Source organism: Abramis brama (assembly GCF_963993115.1).
Source record: "Abramis brama genome assembly, chromosome: 8".
Taxonomy (NCBI): domain Eukaryota; kingdom Metazoa; phylum Chordata; class Actinopteri; order Cypriniformes; family Leuciscidae; genus Abramis; species Abramis brama.
Genome location: NC_139970.1, coordinates 41412717 through 41434954, shown reverse-complemented (window position 1 = coordinate 41434954; position 22238 = coordinate 41412717). Strand labels below are relative to the sequence as shown.

Below are 22238 nucleotides of genomic sequence, written 5' to 3'. Positions count from 1 at the left end.
ATTAATTCCGGTTGACTCGTTATATTTGACTTTTTTTTATTCCTATTGTGCTCCTAGTCCAATTACAATTGTATTAATAGGGTCCATGTAAATGCAGCTAGTGTTTCTGTTGGGTAATTATACAGGACAGAGTGATTTCAGAGTTACTACATTGAGTTTTTCCTTTGATATTTAAAATATGAAGTTGGTCTATTATAAACGTATGAAATCTATGAGCCCAAACTGAAGGTATAGTCTGCTTGTTGTAAACTTTTAATATTGTTCCCCGCAACGAATAAATTTAAGAGCTGCAAATGCGAGATGTGTGAAAATGGCCTGAGAGCCGAGTGGCATACAAAGTAAATATTGATCGAAACCAATAACACACTTCAAGCCCTTAGACACAGACCAAAACGAGTGCAGCATAAGTTAACACTTTATTTCGATAGTCCACTTCAGAACTATACGTAGCTTTGCATTATGCAACTACATGTCAACTCTAACTCTACTAGTATTAGTAGACTGTCTGCTTAATATCTGCTAACACTTTATTCTGATGCTCCCCAACAGACATTATAATGACTAATTTGCAACTAAATGCCAAATGTGACCCTGGACCACAAAACCAGTCACATGGGTCAATTTTTGGAAATTACGATTTATACATCATATGAAAGCCGAATTAATAAGCTTTCCATTGATGTATGGTTTGTTTGGATAGGACAATATTTGGTTGAGATACAACTATTGAAAATCTGGAATCTGAGGGTGCAAAAAAATCTAAACATTGAGAAAATCTCCTTTAAAGTTGTTCATTTATGTTCACGGTTGTGCCGCATTCACTCACAAAAATAAATGTTTTATGTATTTAGAGTAGGAAATTTACAAAATATCTTTTGTATAATATAGTTACTTATATAGTTACTAATATAGTTAATAATATAGTTACTTATTCAGTAGTTAGTGGAATTTCTAAAATGGACTATCGAAATAAAGTGCAACCCAGCATCTTTAGAAATGAGCAATAATCTAAAATCAGACCTGAATCATGGCGACCTCATTGGTCACAAGGCAATAGCGTATGACGACGTTACACTCGGCGATGTCCAAGCCCTCTTCGGCCACAGTGGTGGCTATTAGCAGATTGATCTCTCCTTTACGAAACTTTTGCAACACATCCTTCTGCTCTGCCTGAAGACAGCAAGACATGACTTTATTTAAATGAATATTATGCCTCAGATCAACTTGAAACATTCCCTTTAATGACTGCAGAAACAGACACATTACTCAGTGACTTACAGCGGTCATCGGTTTCACCACACTCTGATCTCCACCACCGATCAGATAACTGGCGCTGACTCCGACTTCATCAAACTTGGGGTTTTCTTGAATCCACTGGCAGAGAGCGATGGCGCTGAGGCGGGTCCGGGTGAATATGATGCCTCTCGCGACCTCTCTGGTGCTGAATTCCTTCAGGATGATGGTTTTCAGCTGGGCCAGATTATTATTTTCATACTCTGGCTTTCCCATCAACTCCTCCAGCTTCGCTTTTTTATCTGTTGTGGATTAAGGAGGGTTTTTATAGTTAACTAAAATCATAACAAATATTGTCAAATTTAATTAAATTTTTTTTCAGTGACAACATTTTTGTTATGGTTTTAGTTAACTATAAAAACATATCATCATCCACGTTTGTTGGAAAGTGCTCAGACATTAGTGGAGCATTATCTCATGTTGTGCCTCACAAAATAAAGAAAATAATACGGGAACAACATGAGGACGAGTGAGCAAATGATGATAAAATATTCTGGTTGATCTGGTATATCTATATCAATACTAAAAAATCTGAAACGGTTCAAATACTCCTTTTCTGAGGTATCTATACACTGATATACACCACTAATCTATATAAGTGGAGTACCACATTGACTTCTTTTTCATGGCTTATTGCACTTAAACGGTCAAATACATACAAAACTGTCAAAATGCCCGTCTTGCTGAATATTGAGGTTAATACAGTCAGTTTTGGAACGTAAATAGTTGAGAGAAAGCGCATGTTGTGTATCAGTATATTGGATCCATGCATAAGCTCTTAAAGTGACGGCAGCCTAATAAACCTGCAGCTGTAAATCAAAAAACAAAAGACAGAGAAATCACTCGCTGCTCTTGACTAAATAACTTTTGTTTTAAGCATTAATTGTAGGCGTTAATCAGTATTTAAGTTTTACAATGAAAACTATCCAGTGTTATTTTACATTTGATTACTTTAATTTCTGTAGTAGGCCCTATTTCATACCCGAATACTACTGTTAGACCCACCTGAAAAACTTTAAGCCATGTTTATTTCATTTGTCTCTTTAATCTATTGTATTAATATGTGCTATCATTTGCAATTTGTTTTTATTTTATTACTGACTGTTTACTTCTCTTTTTTTTGTAAATGTAGTTCAACAATTTAAATAAAGCCATCTTGTCCTATGTGTAAGCTATTACAACAAAATTACCCAAATTATAAATGAGAAATTATCATTATCTTTGATGGTATATGGCAGTTCATAATGAAAATGGTATCGAATACCGATATTTTCAAGGTATCGTCCCAAAGTTGGAAATTCTAGTATCGTGACAACACTAATACCTTTGAATAAAGTGAAGAGGAATCGCTCTGTGTCCGTGATTGTGACGGTGCCTTCCTCATCAGGGCTGGATTTGGTCTTCAGCTCTTCGTTGTGATATTTGTCGAGGAAGCGGAAGGCGTCTGACATGCGTATGGTGTTGCTCTGATGAAGAGCCTCGTTGTAATGGCGGAGATGTTCAGCACACACACGCACCTTCTGATTCTCTTCCTTAGCAGCTGGTGAACAACACACACAGTCAGTATTCATAAGAGTTCAACAATATAACTGCTTTAGCATGTCATCATGGAGGTGGAAATGCAATTTCTACATAAAAAAAAAAATTGTATTTAATTGTTATGTGATTCGCAGTGCATCATGGGATGAGTAGTTAATTCCCACATTAAATAATTCAAATACACTTGTCTTATACCCTTATTTTATCATACCTATTTTCCACTTATTTTTGTCAAGTGCTTTAATGTCGTGATTCGTCTAAGAGCTGCTTGGTTTAGTGAATGATCAGGATTTATTAATATCTATAGTGAAAATTATTGTGGGGAAAAAAAATCTTACGGAACCGGTTAAAAAAGGGTTATTATCATTAACTAAACTTTTTTATTACTTGAAATAAAATATACCCTACCTGAAATAATATAAATATATATATAAAAAAACCTTATTTTATCTTAATTTCTCATTTTTGCTTGGTTTAAGTTAAATTTTAACTTTAACTTTTTAATTCATTTTTCTATGCATTTTTTTGCATCGTCAGATAAAACCTGTAACTGTAGTTTGCCTTTTTTGCCAAATAATTTTGTCAGATAAATACCTAACCAAGTGTTTTGTTCTTCCCTCATATTTAAAATATTTCTTAAATAAATATAAAGAATTTTCCTCATATTGTGATATTTTGTTGGGTCGTTAAAAACAAATATCCCCTCCGGACATCACTTTTGGCCACTACTGTATAGACATATAAAAAAAAAAACAGAATTAAGATTTTTTTGTTTTTTTGCTAAAACTTTAACTAAAATTAAAATGTAAATCAATAAAAAAAAATATTCAAAAACTATAACAGTATATCAATACAAAAATAACACTGTAACCAAAGTTGAAAAAGTGGGCGGTGACTGTTTAGCTCTATACTAGTTAGTCATAACTAACCTTTGAGGATGCTAATTATTATATATGACAACTGGATCTGTTCAGTTATTCTGAACGCACTTCAGAAACTTTGCCGGAATTCACAGTAAAATAACAGTCGCTTCCTTTGAAAACAGGAACAGGACCCTGTTATTACTGCGGCTTATTGAAACACATTTTGCATGGGTGCATGACTGTACTGTATGTGAAATTCTTATCATGACTTCCATAATGTGGTGGTTAAATGGTGGTTTGCCTGAAGCAGAGGACACACAGGGAGAAACCGCATTTTAGTAAGAGCTTTGGAAACATCCTCACCCAACCAGGAAACGCTGCTTTAAACGAAGCACGTTCACAGTTACTGTATTTTTTAGCACTAATTTCTGGAGATTGCAGAAACAGATTTCCATTTGTATTTCAATCTCTCTTGCACAACATAAAACACTTACAGAGAACAACATCCAGTCATTTAAATACTTTTACAGCAGAGCAAACTAGAAACATTTGAAGTGGTTTGGCTGGTTATCACCCCATTAGCTGGTGGACGTCGTAAATACACCATCTGCTCGCTATTTTTCTCTTTTTACAGCCTTTTTTAAAGGATCCATGTATTCTAACAAAATGATTTTTTGCAAGCGACATAAGTGTTTGCAAATATTTCATTATATCATAACAGCAGACCAGTGAGAGATTTAGATTTTTGTGATTGTGTTTTTGTGGTGTCAGGGTTGGGTTAGGGTTAGGGTTAGCAGGCCTATCAGCCTATAAGCATTGTCTTGATGTAATGTTATTAATCACATGACATTTACAGATTAGGCAACTGGCTCAGAACAACCTACCAACATCGTCATAAGCAAGATTTGAATCATTTTTATGACTTTTCCCTGATATTTCCAGATTTTGAATGACCCAGTAAACCTCATTTCTTTTAAAAAGTCTTTCTAAAGTGCAGTAAATGGGATTTTTCTCACCATTCTGCTCTTTCTGCACCGCCCACTGCTCGTAGTTCTGTGTGCCGGGCTCACAGAGGGGCAGAAGATCAGCGTGTGTGTGGATTTCATCCATTATCTTCTTGATCACGTCTCCAAACGGGTCCTTTAACATGCAGAAGACAGACATTTTGAAAAAATACACCTCTGAACTGAATGCTAACGTCATGTACGTCTTCACATTTTTTGTTGACAGGGAAGAAATCTTTAAATCTTTGTAGTGTTATCATTGTTTATACAGATTTTTCTAGAAATATCTAAACATTTATTAAATGTGATGTGCATCATTTCTGCGCCACTATTGGCAACAAACAGAATTGACTGTTTCCAAACACTGAATTCTTGAAAATTCACTCACTCGTTTTCATTCACTCCTTCAAGTGGACTACATTAGTGGACAAATGTAGGGAATAGTGAATGAGGGCGATTTCGAACACCGCTAAAGAGGTCTGTTCTACTAAAATGTAAAAGCTGTATGTAGCTAGTGTTATCTTGTAATGTTTAATTACAAAAAATAATTTGAAACAACCGAATAAACTCATTAAATATCTCACCTTTAGGTATTTAAAGGGGGGGTGAAATGCTATTTCATGCATACTGAGTTTTTTACACTGTTAAAGAGTTGGATTCCCATGCTAAACATGGACAAAGTTTCAAAAATTAAGTTGTACGTTTAATGGAGTATTTCTGTGCCAAAAATACTCCTTCCGGTTTGTCACAAGTTTCGGAAAGTTTTTTTCGAGTATGGGCCTGTGTGACGTCAGATGGGGCGGAATTTCCTTATATGGGTCCTAAGGGCACTTCTCCCGGAAGGGCGCGCGCGTGCACCCGTAGACCCGAGCGAGAGAGCGAAAGCAGTACGCCCATCAAAGCGCTGTGCTCGCTGCAGTCACAGGACTTTGTTTGTTCCCTGCATTTCGACGATGATTGTTTTATAAACAAGGCCCAGTTCGACGCCGGATTTAGCAGTCCCAAGACTCCCAACGATAAAGGTTCATGGCCATGCGTGAGTAAAACTGTTTCAAATGTATGTGTGTTGTTAGCTATCGGCGCGTAAGCACAGCTTTAGCTCCGCCCACACGGCACGCCTCCAGCCGCTCGTTTTTTTCCGGAAATACTCGGTACAGCCTATCTTTCTTTTATAAATATAATAAAACTGAAGACTTTTTGGAGATATGAAGCATGCAGTACTACTCTATAGGTACTCAAGATTAACATGAGATTGACTGAAACTGAGTGTTTCACCCCCCCCTTTAAAACAAGTTGGAGGTTATCCTAACTTTAAAGGGTAACTCTCGCCAAAATGCAACCTAGGGTCTCTTTGTTAATCTACCCGAGGCGAACTTTCGTGTAAAAGCATAATTAGAATGGAAACGCCACTTTTAAGATTGACTCTATTTTCTTTTTCAGTCAAATTGCCTTTTGAATGGGAGTGCTTGGGGCACTTCTTTGATAGCATCAAAATCGCTATTTTTAAAACACTAAGAAGGCTCGACACAACATGAAACTGTGCTGGAAGTATCACCAGGGGCTCGACACATGAACTCGAGCATTGAGAACAGTGTTTGTGTACACAGAGTTTACTAAAAAGAAAGATTTTGATCAACTCACTGTCTCTGTGTCCGCCGGCATTTCGACAGTCAAAAATAGTCGAAAATAGGCAATTTGACCGAAAATATGGTCAAACTTAAAAGTGGCGTTTCCATTCTAATTATGCTTTTACACGAAAGTTTGCCTCGGGTAGATTAACAGAAAGACCCTAGGTTGCATTTTGGCGAGAGTTACCCTTTAAGGGTTTATTCACAATGATTTTTAATAAAATTCTTTTTGACAATCTTAATAAAAAAGATAAGAACATTCTTAAGCATTTTTGGAACTTTTCTCTAAAGTAAGAAGATCAGAAGAAAACAGCAGTTAAGAAGAATTGTATTCCTAAGAATACTCTGTGACTCCATGACACACATGAAGTGGAATTACCTCCTTCCGCTCTTCTGCTCTTGCAATCCTTTTATACGGCGTTTTGGCCTCTTCTTCTCCCAAAGTCTTTGTTTTTATTGTGAAGGCGTCCAAGTTTGCGCAGATCTGCAATTCATCAGAATAATGATTGAACTCACAGTTTCCAGGTTTTACATGACTAACATATGAGCTGTGAAATGATCAGTAACGTCACACATCAAGGGACTCAAACTGACCTTGACTGACTTAGTACCATTCACGAACAGCAAAACTCACTTTTGCATTAGTTTTGACTATATATTGTCATTTGATTCTTGAATTATCTGTCTACATTGGTTTTTGGTAGCACTTTATTTTACAGTCCTGTTCCCCATATACATACTATGTACTTATTAGTAATTACAATAACTAGGTACTAACCCTGAACCTAAACCTAACATTAACCCATGTAGTTACCTTATATTAACCAGTACTTTCTTAGGTAAGTACACATACTGTAAAATAAAGTAATAAAATGTTTGTTGTTCCGCATTGATGGACAAATGCATATGTTTAGTAACTGTTAAAATCATCTTGAAAATGATTCTCGATTCTCGTTTTCCAGCACTGAGAAACGAACGCAGAAGAGTTTCTCTTGGCGCTCTGGTGGAGTTGTCATAAAGATTGGTGGTAAAGCAGACCAGCGGGGTAATCGAGGTTCAGGCTGATTCTCTTTCATGAAAGGCATGCAGAGGTTTATGGCTGAGGAACATTGGAAACAGCTTTGCGGTGGACAAACAGTAAGAGATGTGGGAGAGGAGGGTGTGTGTGCATGCATGTGGAAAAGTCCGATTAGAGAAAAACAGTTAGGAAAGATCTGATGTGAGAAAGGAAGGAAAAGATGTTTTTTTATTTTTTGAAGTATTTTTTGAAGTAAAGCCAAAAGGTTATTTGTTTATGACAGTAAAAGTGTGTGTTCTGAAGGCATTACATAAGGATTTGTGCACGCTTGCACTCAAAACCAGCAAATCGCTGTAGGCATGGGAACTTTTTTTTTCTTTCTTTTTTTTCCTTCTTTTTTTTACAAATGTAACAAATCGGCTCCCACTTAATGATTCCAGTTCCTTAATAATTCCATTAAAGCTTCTTTTAGAACTTTTTAGGAACTATACTATTTTATAAGTTTGGGGGGATGGTAAGATTTTTAAAAAAATGTTTTGGAAACATTATGCTCATCAAGGCTGAATTGATTTAATTAAAAATACAGCAAACAGTAATATTTTGAAATAATATTATTAAAATTAAAAGAACTGTTTTCTATGTGGATATATTGTAAAATTTTACTCCCTTGATGTAAAGCTGAATTTTCAGCATCATTACTCCAGTCTTCAGTGTCACATGATCCTTCAGAAATCATTCTAGTATGAAACAATAGTTATTATCAATATTGAAAACCGCTGTGCTGCTTCATCTTTGAAATAGAAATCTTTAGAAACATTATCAATGTTTAACATTTGACCAATTTAATGCATCATTGCTGAATAAAAGTATTAATTTCTTTAAAAAAATAATTAGAAGTATACATAAAGGTGAACATAAATCAGTCTAATACACTTATTTGGTGGCAAAGAAACATTTCTTATTATTATTATTAATGATAAACAGTTGCTCTGCTTAATATCTTTGATGAATAGAAAGTTCAAAAGAACAACATTTGTTATTAATATAACTTTTTTGTAATATTTATTAATTTCATAAATGTCTTTACTGTCTATTTTGAACAATTTAATGTGCTGATGCTGAATAAAAGAACATTTTATTATATATATATATATATATATACAGCGGGGGAAATAAGTATTGAACACGTCATCATTTTTCTCAGTAAATATATTTCCAAAGGTGCTATTGACATGAAATTTTCACCAGATGTTGGTGTGTATGTGTAATAATGTTATGTGTAATAATGTGAAATGACACAGGGAAAAAGTATTGAACACATGAAGAAAGGGAGGCGCAAAAAGGCATGGAAAGCCAAGACAACTGCTGAGAACTTACAGTAAATAAAAAGCAATCCAGCCCCCTGTCAGTGGAAATTAATAACAGCTGGTTCAGTCCCAAATGATGGCCTACAAAAAGGTCTCATTGCCAAGGTGTCACACAAGACACATCTCATGATGGGTAAAAGCAAAGAGCTGTCTCAAGACCTTCGCAACCTAATTGTTGCAAAACATAATGATGGCACTGGTTATAGGCGCCATTCTAAGCTTCTGAATGGTCCAGTGAGCACTTTTGGGGCCATAATACGGAAGTGGAAAGACAATAATTTCACCATAAATTTGCCTCGACCAGTGCTCCTCGCAAGATTTCTGATAGAGGAGTGAAAAGAATAATCAGAAGAGTTGTCCAAGAGCCAAGTATCACTTGTGGAGAGCTTCAAAAAGACCTGCAGATAGCAGGTACTGTTGTCTCAAAGAAAACAGTAAGTAATGCACTCCACCGCCATGGCCTGTATGCACGCTCACCACGCAAGACTCCATTACTGAAGAAAAAAGCATGTTGAAGCTCATTTAAAGTTTGCTGCACAACATTTGGAAAAGCCAGTGAAATACTGGGAGAATAGAGTGTGGTCACATGAGAGCAAAATTGAACTGTTTGGATGCCATAATACACACCATATTTGGAGGAGAAATGGCAGTGCACATTACCCTAAAAACACCATACAACTTGGTGTTGGCTCTTGGACAACTCTTCTGATTATTCTTTTCACTCCTCTATCAGAAATCTTGCGAGGAGCACTGGTCGAGGCAAATTTATGGTGAAATTATTGTCTTTCCACTTCCGTATTATGGCCCCAAAAGTGCTCACTGGACCATTCAGAAGCTTAGGATGGCGCCTATAACCAATGCCATCATTATGTTTTGCAACAATTAGGTTGCGAAGGTCTTGAGACAGCTCTTCGCTTTTACCCATCATGAGATGTGTCTTGTGTGACACCTTGGCAATGAGACCTTTTTGTAGGCCATCATTTGGGACTGAACCAGCTGTTATTAATTTCCACTGACAGGGGGCTGGATTGCTTTTTATTTACTGTAAGTTTTCAGCAGTTGTCTTGGCTTTCCATGCCTTTTTGCGCCTCCTTCTTGTTTTCAATACTTTTTCCCTGTGTCATTTCACATTATTACACATAACTTAATTTCTGAACTTATTTTTGTTTGTTTCTTTGTATGTATGGCTTACTTGGGTTGTTACCAACATCTGGTGAAAATATCATGTCAATAGCACCTTTGGAAATATATTTACTGAGAAAAATGATGACGTGTTCAATACTTATTTCCCCCGCTGTATAAAAAAACAGTTTTCAACATTGATAATATGAAATGATCTTAGAATGATTTCTGAAGGATCATGTGACACTGAAGACTGGAGTAATGATGCTGAAAATTCAGCTTTGATCACAGGAATAAATTGCACTTTTGACCGATAGTGTATTTCAAAAATGCACTGGTCATGGTGTATATTGTACAATGAAAAGATGTTGCCTGTCTATTGTTTTTTTCTTTTTTCATGTCACCTAGTCATTCTCTTTCATCACTTACATTTTAAAGCTTACATTTCTTTGCTCTGTCACTGTAGATTGAGAAGCAGATGAGTGACACAGATGGTGCTGTACCTTGAGGATGTGTTGCTCGGCCATCACCTGGTTCATCGCTCCGCCCACACCAGGTGAAGCCGTCAGACCCAGGATCTGAGGGATCGGGACCGGACTCTTGCCCTGCTTCTTCAGGAGCTGGTTCTTGTGTTTCTGCTTCAGGTAGCGGATCATGATGTGGTTGTACGCGTTACCCTTCTTCGTGTGGTGGCATTCGTCAATGACCATCAGGGTGAACTCTGTAAGTGCAAGGATTTGAAAAAGCAGTGAAAATCAGAATCTATTCAGTTCAATTCATATTTACCATAAATATATTCGATTTAAAATATTCTTTAAAATAATGAATGTCCTTCTAGTGCAATAGTTATTTGAACTTTTACTTCCATTACTTCTTTTAGACAAGTGGAAAGAAAACATCCAAAATACAGATGTTCTTCATTGTAGTTCTTCAAAATACATATTTAAATGTTAAGTTTATTACACTATTTGTGTTTCTGTAGATTTCAATTATATGCATATATTTAAAGGCCATTTTCTCAAAATGAGTTTTTTTTTTTTTTTTTTTTACTTGCACTAAACCAGAAATTTTTACTTAAGTATCACTAACATACACCAAACTTTCCACTTTTATTCTTATCTCAATTCTGAAGTTCATATCTTTTGCCTGGTTTATGCAACATTGTAAAAAAAAATCTTCTTTTTTTCAGTATTTTTGTTGACAGTATTTTCTGATTTATGGAGTGATAAAAAGAGATATCAAAAAGCCTTTAACATGAATGTGTCAGGAGAATTAAACGAGAATTTTTAAACCTGCTTTATCCAATGTTCAGATTTCTGTTCTGGTGCAAATTAGTACATGTAATTATTTAGATTTACGTATTTAAACATAATATTTCAGAACACTCGTAATACAAAAATTGCCTTATTTAACTGGGGAAAATATAGTGCTATCCATTAGTTAACATTTTTACCTATACACCTGTCTTAGCCTAATCATCCTCATGTCATTTCCAAACGCCATACTTGTACAACTTTCCTTTGTCCATGAAACATAAAAGAAGATTTTTTTTGAGAAATGTTTTGTTTTTTGTCCATACAATGAAAGTCAATGGGGTCCAAACAACACAGTTTTTCAGAACATCATTTTGTTCCAAAGAAGTAAGAACATCACAGAGGTTTGGAATGACATGAGGCAGAATGTTCAATATATATACAGTATAACACATGTTAATAATACATTGTTCATGGTGCTTTCATACGAATAGCAAAAGCTCTTGGTCATTTTTTTTCCTAGCATGTGTTTCTAATCTACAAAGGCGAGTGCTGTAAACCTCCAGTCCATTCTCACCGGCTAAGTTTACAGTTTTTGTTCCGCCTTCCGGCGCTCCCAGGGGACTTTGGGAAGAAGGAAAAAAAAAGTCTGCATTTCACACACTGACAGAGGCGGTGGGTGATGTGGCCACGTTTTACAAACCAGACTTTAAAGGCGCTGCCTGTTTGGCCCCTGAGGGCTGGAGTGGGCTCAGAAACTATGAAAATGACAGCAAATCTCCACTGAATTTGATCAGCCAGACGTGTGGCCCATGGACCAAAATAAATAAATAAATAAAGGGTTTAAGAGTAAAACGAGGGGGGGGGGGATCAACAAACAGCATATGCCACAAAGGAGGAATCCCACCTTGCGGTGGACGCTGCCAGAGAGACTCACAGGAGAGCTGAATCTGCCAGCAAAGACTGATGGGGAAAAACACTGTCACATGAAACCTCAGAGGAGGAGCTTTGGTCTCTTTTCAACATCTAACAGAAGGTGAACCCATTTGACTGGACTCTGACTCCCTGAAAGTCTTGAAATAATTCTGTTTAATGCATGGGAGTGAAGGGGAATGTGACCTTACGTGATAACTTGATCCCGTCCTCGTCGCCGTTCTTGTCTTTGGCTAAAGAGTTTTCCAGGATCTGTGCTGTGCAGATGATGATGTCATTTTGCTCTATGATTTGTGGGAAGGAGATTTTGAGCTGCGAGGCTCCGCTGACTCGCTCGACTGAGTATTGGTGCTTCAGAAACCGCCCGAACTCGGCCTTGTAGTGCTGCTCGACCAGGGGAACCTGGAAACAAGTTATTTAGCATTATTACACGGCTCTCTGAAACGCTGGATTCTGATTGGTCAGTTGCGACATTCCGAAGGTCAGCTGTTCACCGATAGAGTGCAACAGTGCCCCGCCCCCTTTTTCAGCAGCGCTAGTTCCGGAAGTATATTTTTCATTCATTTTTCCCATAGGGATTTTAAAAAAGTCTTCAATAACGAGTTATAAGCCAATCAGCGACGAGGTGAATCATAACATTGAACATTTGATTTGAAGCAAAAAAGTTTGTGATAATCAGACAAAGATACAAGACCGCGAACTTAACGGCTTTAGTGAGGGAAAGAACTAAAATCCCATGCAGCATTGCGAACAGCATAATCGAACTAAAAATGATGGTGAAATATAAAACCACTCATTTTCAAATGTTGATTATATGTTAAAAACTATATATTTTGTTTGTTGCAAAATATGCATATATATATATATATATATATATATATATATATATATATATATATATATATATATATATATATACAAACATTTCAGTATTTTGAGAGCGTATGGAGATCGACTCGATCATTCGATCAGCTTCATGGGAGTGGGCGGAGCTAAAGAGCTCTTTTGGAGCGCGTTGCTTTTTTCGACTCTCTGATTGGTGTAATTTTCTGTGCAGCATTATGGGTAATGTAGTTTTTCACCAGGAATTCCACTGTTAAACACAATTATTTTAAAATTAAGCTGAAATAATGCGGGCTGACGCTTCAGCAGAAGCAAATACCATCGATTAACAACCTCGTAGCTCACAGTAGGGCTGTCTTTAAAGGGTTATGAGTTATTGTTCAAAATCAATTTCCCTATGGAGAAAATTAATGGAAATGCTGGATTCTGACTGGTCAGTCGTGACATTCTGAGGTCAGCTGTTCCCCAATAACGGATATTTGAGTCTGGCATTTCTTTCATGTGTCTCGCATTTGCTTCCTCTCAACTTCTTTCTTCTTTGGATGCTGTTTATCACAGCACTTTAAGATTTATATCAGATTGTAAACCTTTAACTCATCATTGTATACTGTATAATAGAGTAGCCTGGCCATCTTTGTCTATTAGAAGAAAAATTACCAAATTTATAAAACTATTCTGGGGTTGTTGCCTTTGTATCTAGGTTGTCTAATTCAAAAGAAAAGTGTTGGGAAATATTCCCTCCGGTCTGATAATTGTTTTACTCTCTCTGTTCCATTTGTAAGAACTGAACAGGGAAAAGGGCTTTTATGTACGCAGCTCCATTTGAATGGAATTTACTCCAAACGAAATTGAAATTACAAACATTTTAAATCTATTATTCGGTCACTCGAAGAAGACTCATTGATGTGCAATTGTTTTTAAGTGTTTTAATTGTATATTTGTTGTTTCAACCTGTAAGTTGTGACTGTAACTGCTGTCCATTCTTGGCCAGGACTCTCCTGTGAAAGAGATTTTTCTGGTTAAATAAAGGTCAAATAAAATAAAAAACATTGTGGACGTGCTCTCGGTTATTTCATTCAAACAATTATTATTATTATTAATATTATTCTAATTATTATTATTTTTATCATTATCATCATTCTCAGTTATTGAATGTACTGTAATGGATTATAAGATAATAAACAGGTCAGATTTTAAAACGGTTTCTTCTCAAATAATGGCAAGTAATCATATAATAACTGGGATGATATACATCCATCTGGTTGTTACCACAAAAAAGTGTCTGGTCATACATTATCCCGTTTATTAGGCGGCTGCTAAGGTTTTCTTGGTGGTCACAAGGGCATTGCATGGCATTTTTTTGTGGGTGATTTCACTTTAAATGTCTGCTATTTCTCTGCAGGGAACTGGCCGTTCACAGGAAGTCTGGACCAACCGAGATGCTGAGTTGTAGGTTTGCACCACACTTTTGCTGATGAGGATCTTTTAACATGGTTAATGAAGTTTTATGATTCAGCAGGATAAAAAGTCCCTCTGCTCCTACAGCAAACACTCAAAAACATCATCTCATTTCTGTTTTTCTGTTTGCAGAGACTTCAGTTCGGCGCCTGTTGAACTCATCACTCGTACAGCTGGGCGGAGGACAGTGTTGTTTCTCAGAAGTTGCTCTTTTTTAGCTCAGAAGTATCAACTTTGTCTCAGATGTTTCTCTAAAAATTCTAAAAATAGACTCAAATGAGACAATTGTTGACAAACAGTGGAAACGCGTCAATTTCCCATTTATCACAAAAAAGTTTTTACGCTCGCATGAGGTGTTTTTCAGGCAATTCGAAAAAGAAATATTTCGCAGAACTGCAATGGAAACAGTTTTTGCACATTTCCAGGTCACCTGACGTAGATGACGCGGTGTGTTTGGACAGAATACGAGACAGAGCTCTTTATTAAATTCATAAAAGACAAAAGAATTACAGGAATACTGGATTCTAAACCTCAAAGAAATGCCACAATCAAGACCTCGAAGCAGAAATGAGGGAGAAACACCCAGAAACACCTCATATATATAACGCTCTCAAGTATAAGGGTTTTTCCTTGCCATTAATGATTGGATAACACACATACGTCTCCTTCCATTAATAATAATGTCTTGTGCGGTGGCTGAGATATATATAAACCTACCAACGTCTGTCGCCATGATTTTTGGAATGATTTATCGCGAGAGGAAAAAAATGACGTTTTAGTCGCATAACATCGGTTAATGGAAACGCCGTCATTTCGCAATAATTTTTTTCGATATTTAAAAAAAATTGCAAAAGTTTTGCGCAAATCTGTAATGGAAACACGCCTAGTGAGAGTTTATGGCTGTGGAATTAATTTTGGTACCAAATAATTTGATCTTTAAAGATTATGATGAGAAATGTTTGATTTTTTTTTTTATAAAACAAATAAATATGGGCAAATCTGAGCTCTGTCTGAGACACTGAGATCTCCGAAACCCTATCTCATTAGTTAAGATCTGTTTTAATAGCAGCAGAATGAATCAGATATGGTATTTTTTTTAATTATTACACCTAATAATGTTTTACTATTTGTAATATTGACTGGTGAATTTGTCATATTTGTAGTTGATGGATGGCAGTGGAAGTGAAGCACCTTGTTGACCAGAACGACGACTTTCCCCGGTTGTCCCATCTGCTTCTTCCTCTCCAAATGTTCTTTAGTGATGTACACAGCGACCCTGGTTTTACCACTTCCTGTCGGGAGGCAGATGATGATGTTGTTTTCCTCCAGAGCTGGTCTCGCCACCTCCATCTGATAGTCCCTCAGTTCAATTGTCCTCTTGCTCGCTGAGAGAGAGAGAGAGACAGTGAAGAGTTGCGTTTGCCTTCAGGTCAGAGGAAGGATTCTGATTCTCGCGTCTCGTGGGGCGGACGGAGGTTCAGTTATTGCAATTACAGCTGTGTTTTCTTTATCCCTTGCTAGTTAAAATAACACTGTTGTTTATGAAGTCAGCCACTCTAAAGCTCATTCAGACTGTCTATAAGCCTCACAAAACCTGTGAAGAACATGTGTGCTATGTTTAACCCCCAAATTAAAAAAAAACATTGAAATATATATATTTTTTATTAAATTAACACTAGGAACTTTGCAATCTGTTTTTGTGAGATTTTTTTTCCATTATTTTATATATAATTAATATTATTCAAATTGTGTGTATATATATATATATATATATATATATATATATATATATATATATATATATATATATATATATAAAACAATAGATAAAAAAAATTATATATATATATATATATATATATATATATATATATATATATATATATATATATATATATAATTTTTTTAATATATATATAAGTGTATATTTAATATTTTATATATATATATATATATATATATATATATATATATATATATATATATATATTATTTTATATATATATATATATATATATATATATATATATATATATTATTTTATATATATATATATATATATATATATATATATATATATATTTATATTTATATATAATATTAAATATATAAAATAATGAAAAAAATATACCAATATTTATTTATTTATTATATATATATATATATATATATATCCATATCAGTCCAATTAGTTCAGTATGTACACTTAAATCCTTGTAGTAGTTGCAAGTCTTTATTTAGCAACTTGTAATGTTTTTAAAGCACACCCACAATATATATGTATAATTGTTTAGGTTATAATCCAAAAAACCAGAAGAGAATTTAAAGACATGGGTTCTTTTGTATTTATGGATTATCCTATGGATTTTTATAATGCCCGTTTTTGGATTTCTAAGTAAAATACTGTCTGTGGAAAAAATTACTTTTTTATAATTTACTTTACAAATAAATTCCAGAGGGAACCCATAGCAAAAGAACATATTTAACAAGAAATATTTTATGCTAATTTATATTATTTCAATCATAAAGCATTCATATGGTGCTATTTGTTGTACAGTATTACAGTATTTTGAGGGGTAAATATGTTTAATTGTAATGAAAAGAATGCAACAAAAGTCTTTAAACTCAAACCCTTCTGGTTTAGTTGAAGATACTCTCTGATCTTATACAAGTAATGTTCAACAGAACTTTACCTGTGAAATTAAAAAAATGTATATTTACAGTCATCAGTCTTTTACATTTGCCTAGAAACTGACGTCACGTTTGAAAAGCTCTCGAGTGAGATTTTAGCAATCATACTGCATTAACTTGTAATTTCACATTAACATTGGGAATCAGAGCAAAACTGAAATGTAGTGATAAACTACAGTAGTTCTGAACATCCCTTGAACTCTGTGTCCTTTTATATCTAAAGACACCCTCATTTATAGTATTTGACAAGGTTAATCCACATGCAAGCTCTTGGAGAGTGTTTTAATCAGAGAGGTCATCATTCATAATCAACGTGTTATAGCGAGGCAAAAAGAGTGATAAATAACAAGAGGAATGCATTAAATTGTGAATCGTATTGAATTTATCATTCAATATTAGGTCAAGCTCGCAGGCAGTGCCGACCCCGTCCAAGCTGATCATTTGATTTATGAAACGCTTTTTTGTTTAGGGAATTCATTACATAAGAAGGAAACAAGGAAGCAACAAATCAGGTTCCCGGGAGCAACATTTTATTGCTTGAATGTTTTTCTTTTAGAACTCGAGACGCTTAATGGGTTTCTCAGTTGTGTTATGCAAGTATCGACTTTTATCCCTGATGTTTCTACTAAAACGGACACAAATGAGACGGTTGTTGCGTACACTACTGTTCAAAAGTTTGGGGTCAGTATGTTGTTGTTTTTTTAAGACATTAATACTTTTGTTTAGCAGTGATGCGATAAATCGAACAAAAGTGTAACTAAAGACAGTATTACTAAAGGCTTCTATGTCAAATGAATCCTGTTCTTTTGAGTTTCTATTCATCAAAGAATATGAAGCGGCACAACTGTTTTCAACATTGATAAATAATAATCATAAATATTTCTTGAGCATCAAATCATCATATTAGAGTGATTTCTGAAGGATCATGTGACACTGAAGACTGGAGTAATGATGCTGAAAATTCAGCTTTGATCACAGGAATAAATTACATTTCAACATATATTCACATAGAAAAGTTATTTTAAATTGTAATAATACATACATTTTTTTAATCAAATAAATGCAGCTTTGGTGAGCCTTCTTTCAAATGCATAAAAAAATCTGTCCGACCCCAGACATTTGAACATGTATAGTAAGAGTTTAGAGTTGTGGACGGAGCAGGAGAATTTAATGAGAAATGTGAGAGTCATACAAATATGTTTGAATGATTTTTCTTTCCCATCCTCCCTGAATGTGACTTTATGGAGTAAATAATCTAATGCACTAAACAACTCATGTTGACATGTAGTTGCAAAGTTGCATAGTCAACAGAATGTTCAAACCATCAAAATAAAGTGTTACCAAAATTTTAAATTTCAAACATATTGATTGTAACACACAAGCACACATAAACACATTACTCAAAAATGTCTATAAACATAATATACAGTGACTGACTACAATCACATGTGCTAAAGCACTGGGAAAATTTATCACCAAAAATGTGACCCTTCAATCTGATGACACATAATTTAAGATTAAATGTAAGCTAGCCAGAAAACTGCTCAGTTCCTCTTATGCCCAACCTATTTTAGAAGGCAGAAGTATGCAATTTTGTAATGCATACGTTTGCGATGTTGCACAATTTATTTAGAATTTTTACAATTTTCCTAAACTGATGTCAAAGAAACTTGATCTGCAAATAGACCACAGTTCAATGCAATTTTACACATTGCACCAGAGGAAGCTTTGCTCATTCATTTATAATGATGAGCAATAGGAACTGGTGGTTCCTGATTCTAGTTCACTGATAATGACCAGCTCAGCAACATTCATTAAAACATTCCCCTGCTCCCTGTTTCCAGGGAAAACTCCTGGACAAGGGCACGAGGATGATAAAAAAGGGGAGCACTTCATAATTTCAGCCAGACATTTTTCTTTCTCTCCCCCTGAATTGAAATTCTTTCTGAATGGTACTGGTCTGTGCCACTGTAGTGGATGTTGGTTGGTGCGACTCATTTTGTTTTTTTACAGTACATGCTAACAGGAAACTTAGTGTTTATAATTCTCCGACAATATGGCATTCCTAGAGAAGTCATCGATCTGGACGAGTTGCTTTTATGAGCATGTACGATCACTGCTGGTTAAGCTAATAGCATTTTTGGCAGGAGGATAGAATGCACTAAACAAATAAGTAAAATGTGTGTAAAAATCACATCTATCCTGGTATTCCTCTGCTGTGAATGAAATGGTAAAACATGAATATTAGAAGCTGCAAAGCTGCATTTACTTACGATATATTATTACAATTGAAAATAACTGGTTTCTATATTTTAAAATGTAATATATTCCTGTGATCAAAGCTGAATTTTCAGCATCATTACTCCAGTCTTCAGAGTCACATGATCCTTCAGAAATCATTCTAATATGAAGTTTTTAGTGAGTGTGCATCAGTTTTTACATGCTTATTTTTCTTTGCAATGCATATTTGAAGCAATACTATGGCTCATGGATGTATTGCATGTACCGTATTTCCCGCACTATAAGGCGCACTTAAAAGCCTTTAATTTTTTCAAAAAACGACAGTGCGCCTTATAATCCGGAGCGCCTTATATATGGATCTGGCGCTTTATGTTAACGTCTGTTAAACAACCGCTGACTTAAACCTTGTTAATACTTTCGCCTGGCACCGGAGCGCGAGCCTCCGCTGACTGCGCGCGCACCTCCCCAAACAGACGAGGCATTTATACTTGACCCAACTGTTTTGTTTTAGACTGAACACCAGACCATACAACTGATTTAGACGCGCAAACTGGGTGCCGGTGTGATGAGATGTACTAATATCCGTCTGCTCGGGCAGATTCGGCTCAAAGTCGTGCATCTTCGGATGCGGAGGCGCGCGCGCTGTTAAACCGAATCTCCCCGAGCAGACGGATATTAGTTTTTTATTACCTTCGCGCTCATGCGGACGCGTCGAGTATAAACAAGGTATCTTGGTTTACATTTGGACTTTGGATGTGATCTTAGGCTTGAAAAGGTTGGTGACCACTGCATAACGCAAACCCAGTCAAACGTTTGACTGCAGTATCTTCTATTCTATGCGCCTTATAATCCGGTGCGCCCTATATATGAAAACAGTTCTAAAATAGGCCATTCATTGAAGGTGCGCCTTATAATCCGGTGCGCCTTATAGTGCGGAAAATACGGTATATTTGCAATGATCATGCTAGCAATATCATGAGTGTTTTACCTAAACCTCCTTTTTATTAAGCCTTCCTGTCTCAATACTCAATACTTTTGCATATTCATATTCACTCCTCTCACACATTTCCTCTCTCTCCTGCAGACCACGACCAGACCCGTTCTTGATCGCTTCAATATGCCCTTGTTAGCGGCCGGCCTCGGTCTGGAACAGGCGTGCGAGTGGAAATATCCCCTGGATGTGACAGTGATTTAACACTTTTTCGAGGAGACGAGACTGGTGAACGCTATGCGGTCGAGGGGCGACGTCTCGCATGTGGAGCCGTAACAGAACCACTGAGAATCAGGCCGCTGAACACAACTAAGCCATTCTTTTCCATACGCTTTTATAATAATAACTCTTTAAAAATGTCCTGACAGTTAATTGCTCGCGGGAACGTTTCTCAGACGAGGGCTGGATTGTGGGTCATTAGATGTATTGCACAAAAGATCTAAGCTGAAATGTCAAAGGGTAAAGAGATTTGATGCCTTATTTCCTTTCAAACAATGATTGAATGTACAATTAAAAACATGAAAGCAGGGTTAATTTTCATAACTCTGTTAAATAGGGTTTTGTGGCATTTAATTCAATTACTAATTGACTAATCCATGACTTTTCCTATTGTTCGTCTTTACTGGAAAAGTGTCGGTAAAAAATCCTTATTGCTTGTAATTCCTATGAATTTGAATTGAAATGGCCAGATCACACAGATTCAGTATCCATCCTGCTTCATGTTGGTCTATTTATGTTTTATTTATTTTTTATTTTGAAATGTATAGTAATTAAATGCATATTTGGTAACACTTTAATTGAAGCCTTTATATATAACGCATTATAAACATGTTTAATGCATTAATTATGCCTTTTGATGCACTTTATAATGCATTGTATAGACCATACAATGCATTATAAAGTGCATCAAAAGGCATAATTAATGCAACATGAATAATTGTAACCACAGTTATAATACATTATAATATTTATGTTACACCTTTAGAAAGTATAATGTATTAAAACACATGACAAACAACTAATTTAAGATGTAACAAGGAATCTGCAAATCTTATAATGCATTTTAACTTTGGTTACAATTATTCTTGAAAATCTATAATGCATTATACATAAAGGCTTTAAGTCAAGTTTTTAGAGATTGCACTTAATAAGAGCAAGCATGAAATAGTTCTGAGATGGGCATAACTAGAAACTAAATCCCTGTGGTTTGTAATTGAACTAATTCTTTTTTTTCCATCTTTTACAGTACACTAATTGCTGGGACTGTCCAAACTGGAGCAAGCGAGGAATCAAGAGCATTAGATGTGAACCTACACCCTTTCAGTTTGGATGAAAGTCATTTGACTGTACCTGCCGGATCATCATCCTCTGTGGGATCTCCTCCTTCTGTGGGATCTCCTTCTTCTGTGAGATCTCCTTCCTCTTCCTCCTGGCCTTTGTACATGTCTACATCTGTGAGAGAATATATGCACTGCTGTTAGTTTGGCTTGTTTACATGTATGACCCTGGACCACAAAACCAGTCACATGGGTCAATTTTTAGAAATTGAGATTTATACATAATCTGTAAGCTGAATAAATAATCTTTCCATTGATGCATGGTTTGTTAGGATAGGACAATATTAGGCCGAGATACAACTATTGAAAATCTGGAATCTGAGAATGCAAAAAAATCGAAACATTGAGAAAATCTCCTTTAAAGTTGTCCATTTATGTTCACGATTGTGCTGCATTCACTCACAAAAATAAATGTTTTATATATTTTTACGGTAGGAAATTTACAAAATATCTTCATGGAACATGATCTTTACTTAATATCCTAATGATTTTTGGCATAAAAGAAAATTTGATAATTTTGACCCATACACAATGTATTGTTGGCTAAATATACCCATGCGACATGTGACTGGTTTTGTGATCCAGGGTCACATTTATGCTTTTATCAGATGCCTTTTTATCCACATCTCACAATAGATGAGCGATTTCCTCACACAG

At 35.6% G+C, this 22238-nt stretch overlaps 1 protein-coding gene across 1 annotated transcript in view; it reads right to left on the bottom strand.

Annotated features, from left to right (window-relative positions):
- The window catches only part of ifih1 (interferon induced with helicase C domain 1), a 33517-nt gene that overhangs the window by 5605 nt on the left and 5674 nt on the right, over positions 1-22238 (bottom strand). The window contains exons 4-12 of the mRNA XM_084122357.1: positions 21595-21696; positions 15513-15706; positions 12212-12422; positions 10338-10555; positions 6707-6811; positions 4712-4835; positions 2618-2833; positions 1279-1535; positions 1021-1170 (exon numbers count right to left, since the gene is read on the bottom strand). Of these exons, the coding sequence (XP_083978483.1) occupies positions 1021-1170; positions 1279-1535; positions 2618-2833; positions 4712-4835; positions 6707-6811; positions 10338-10555; positions 12212-12422; positions 15513-15706; positions 21595-21696 (1577 nt within the window). The remainder of the gene's footprint in view (positions 1-1020; positions 1171-1278; positions 1536-2617; positions 2834-4711; positions 4836-6706; positions 6812-10337; positions 10556-12211; positions 12423-15512; positions 15707-21594; positions 21697-22238) is intronic.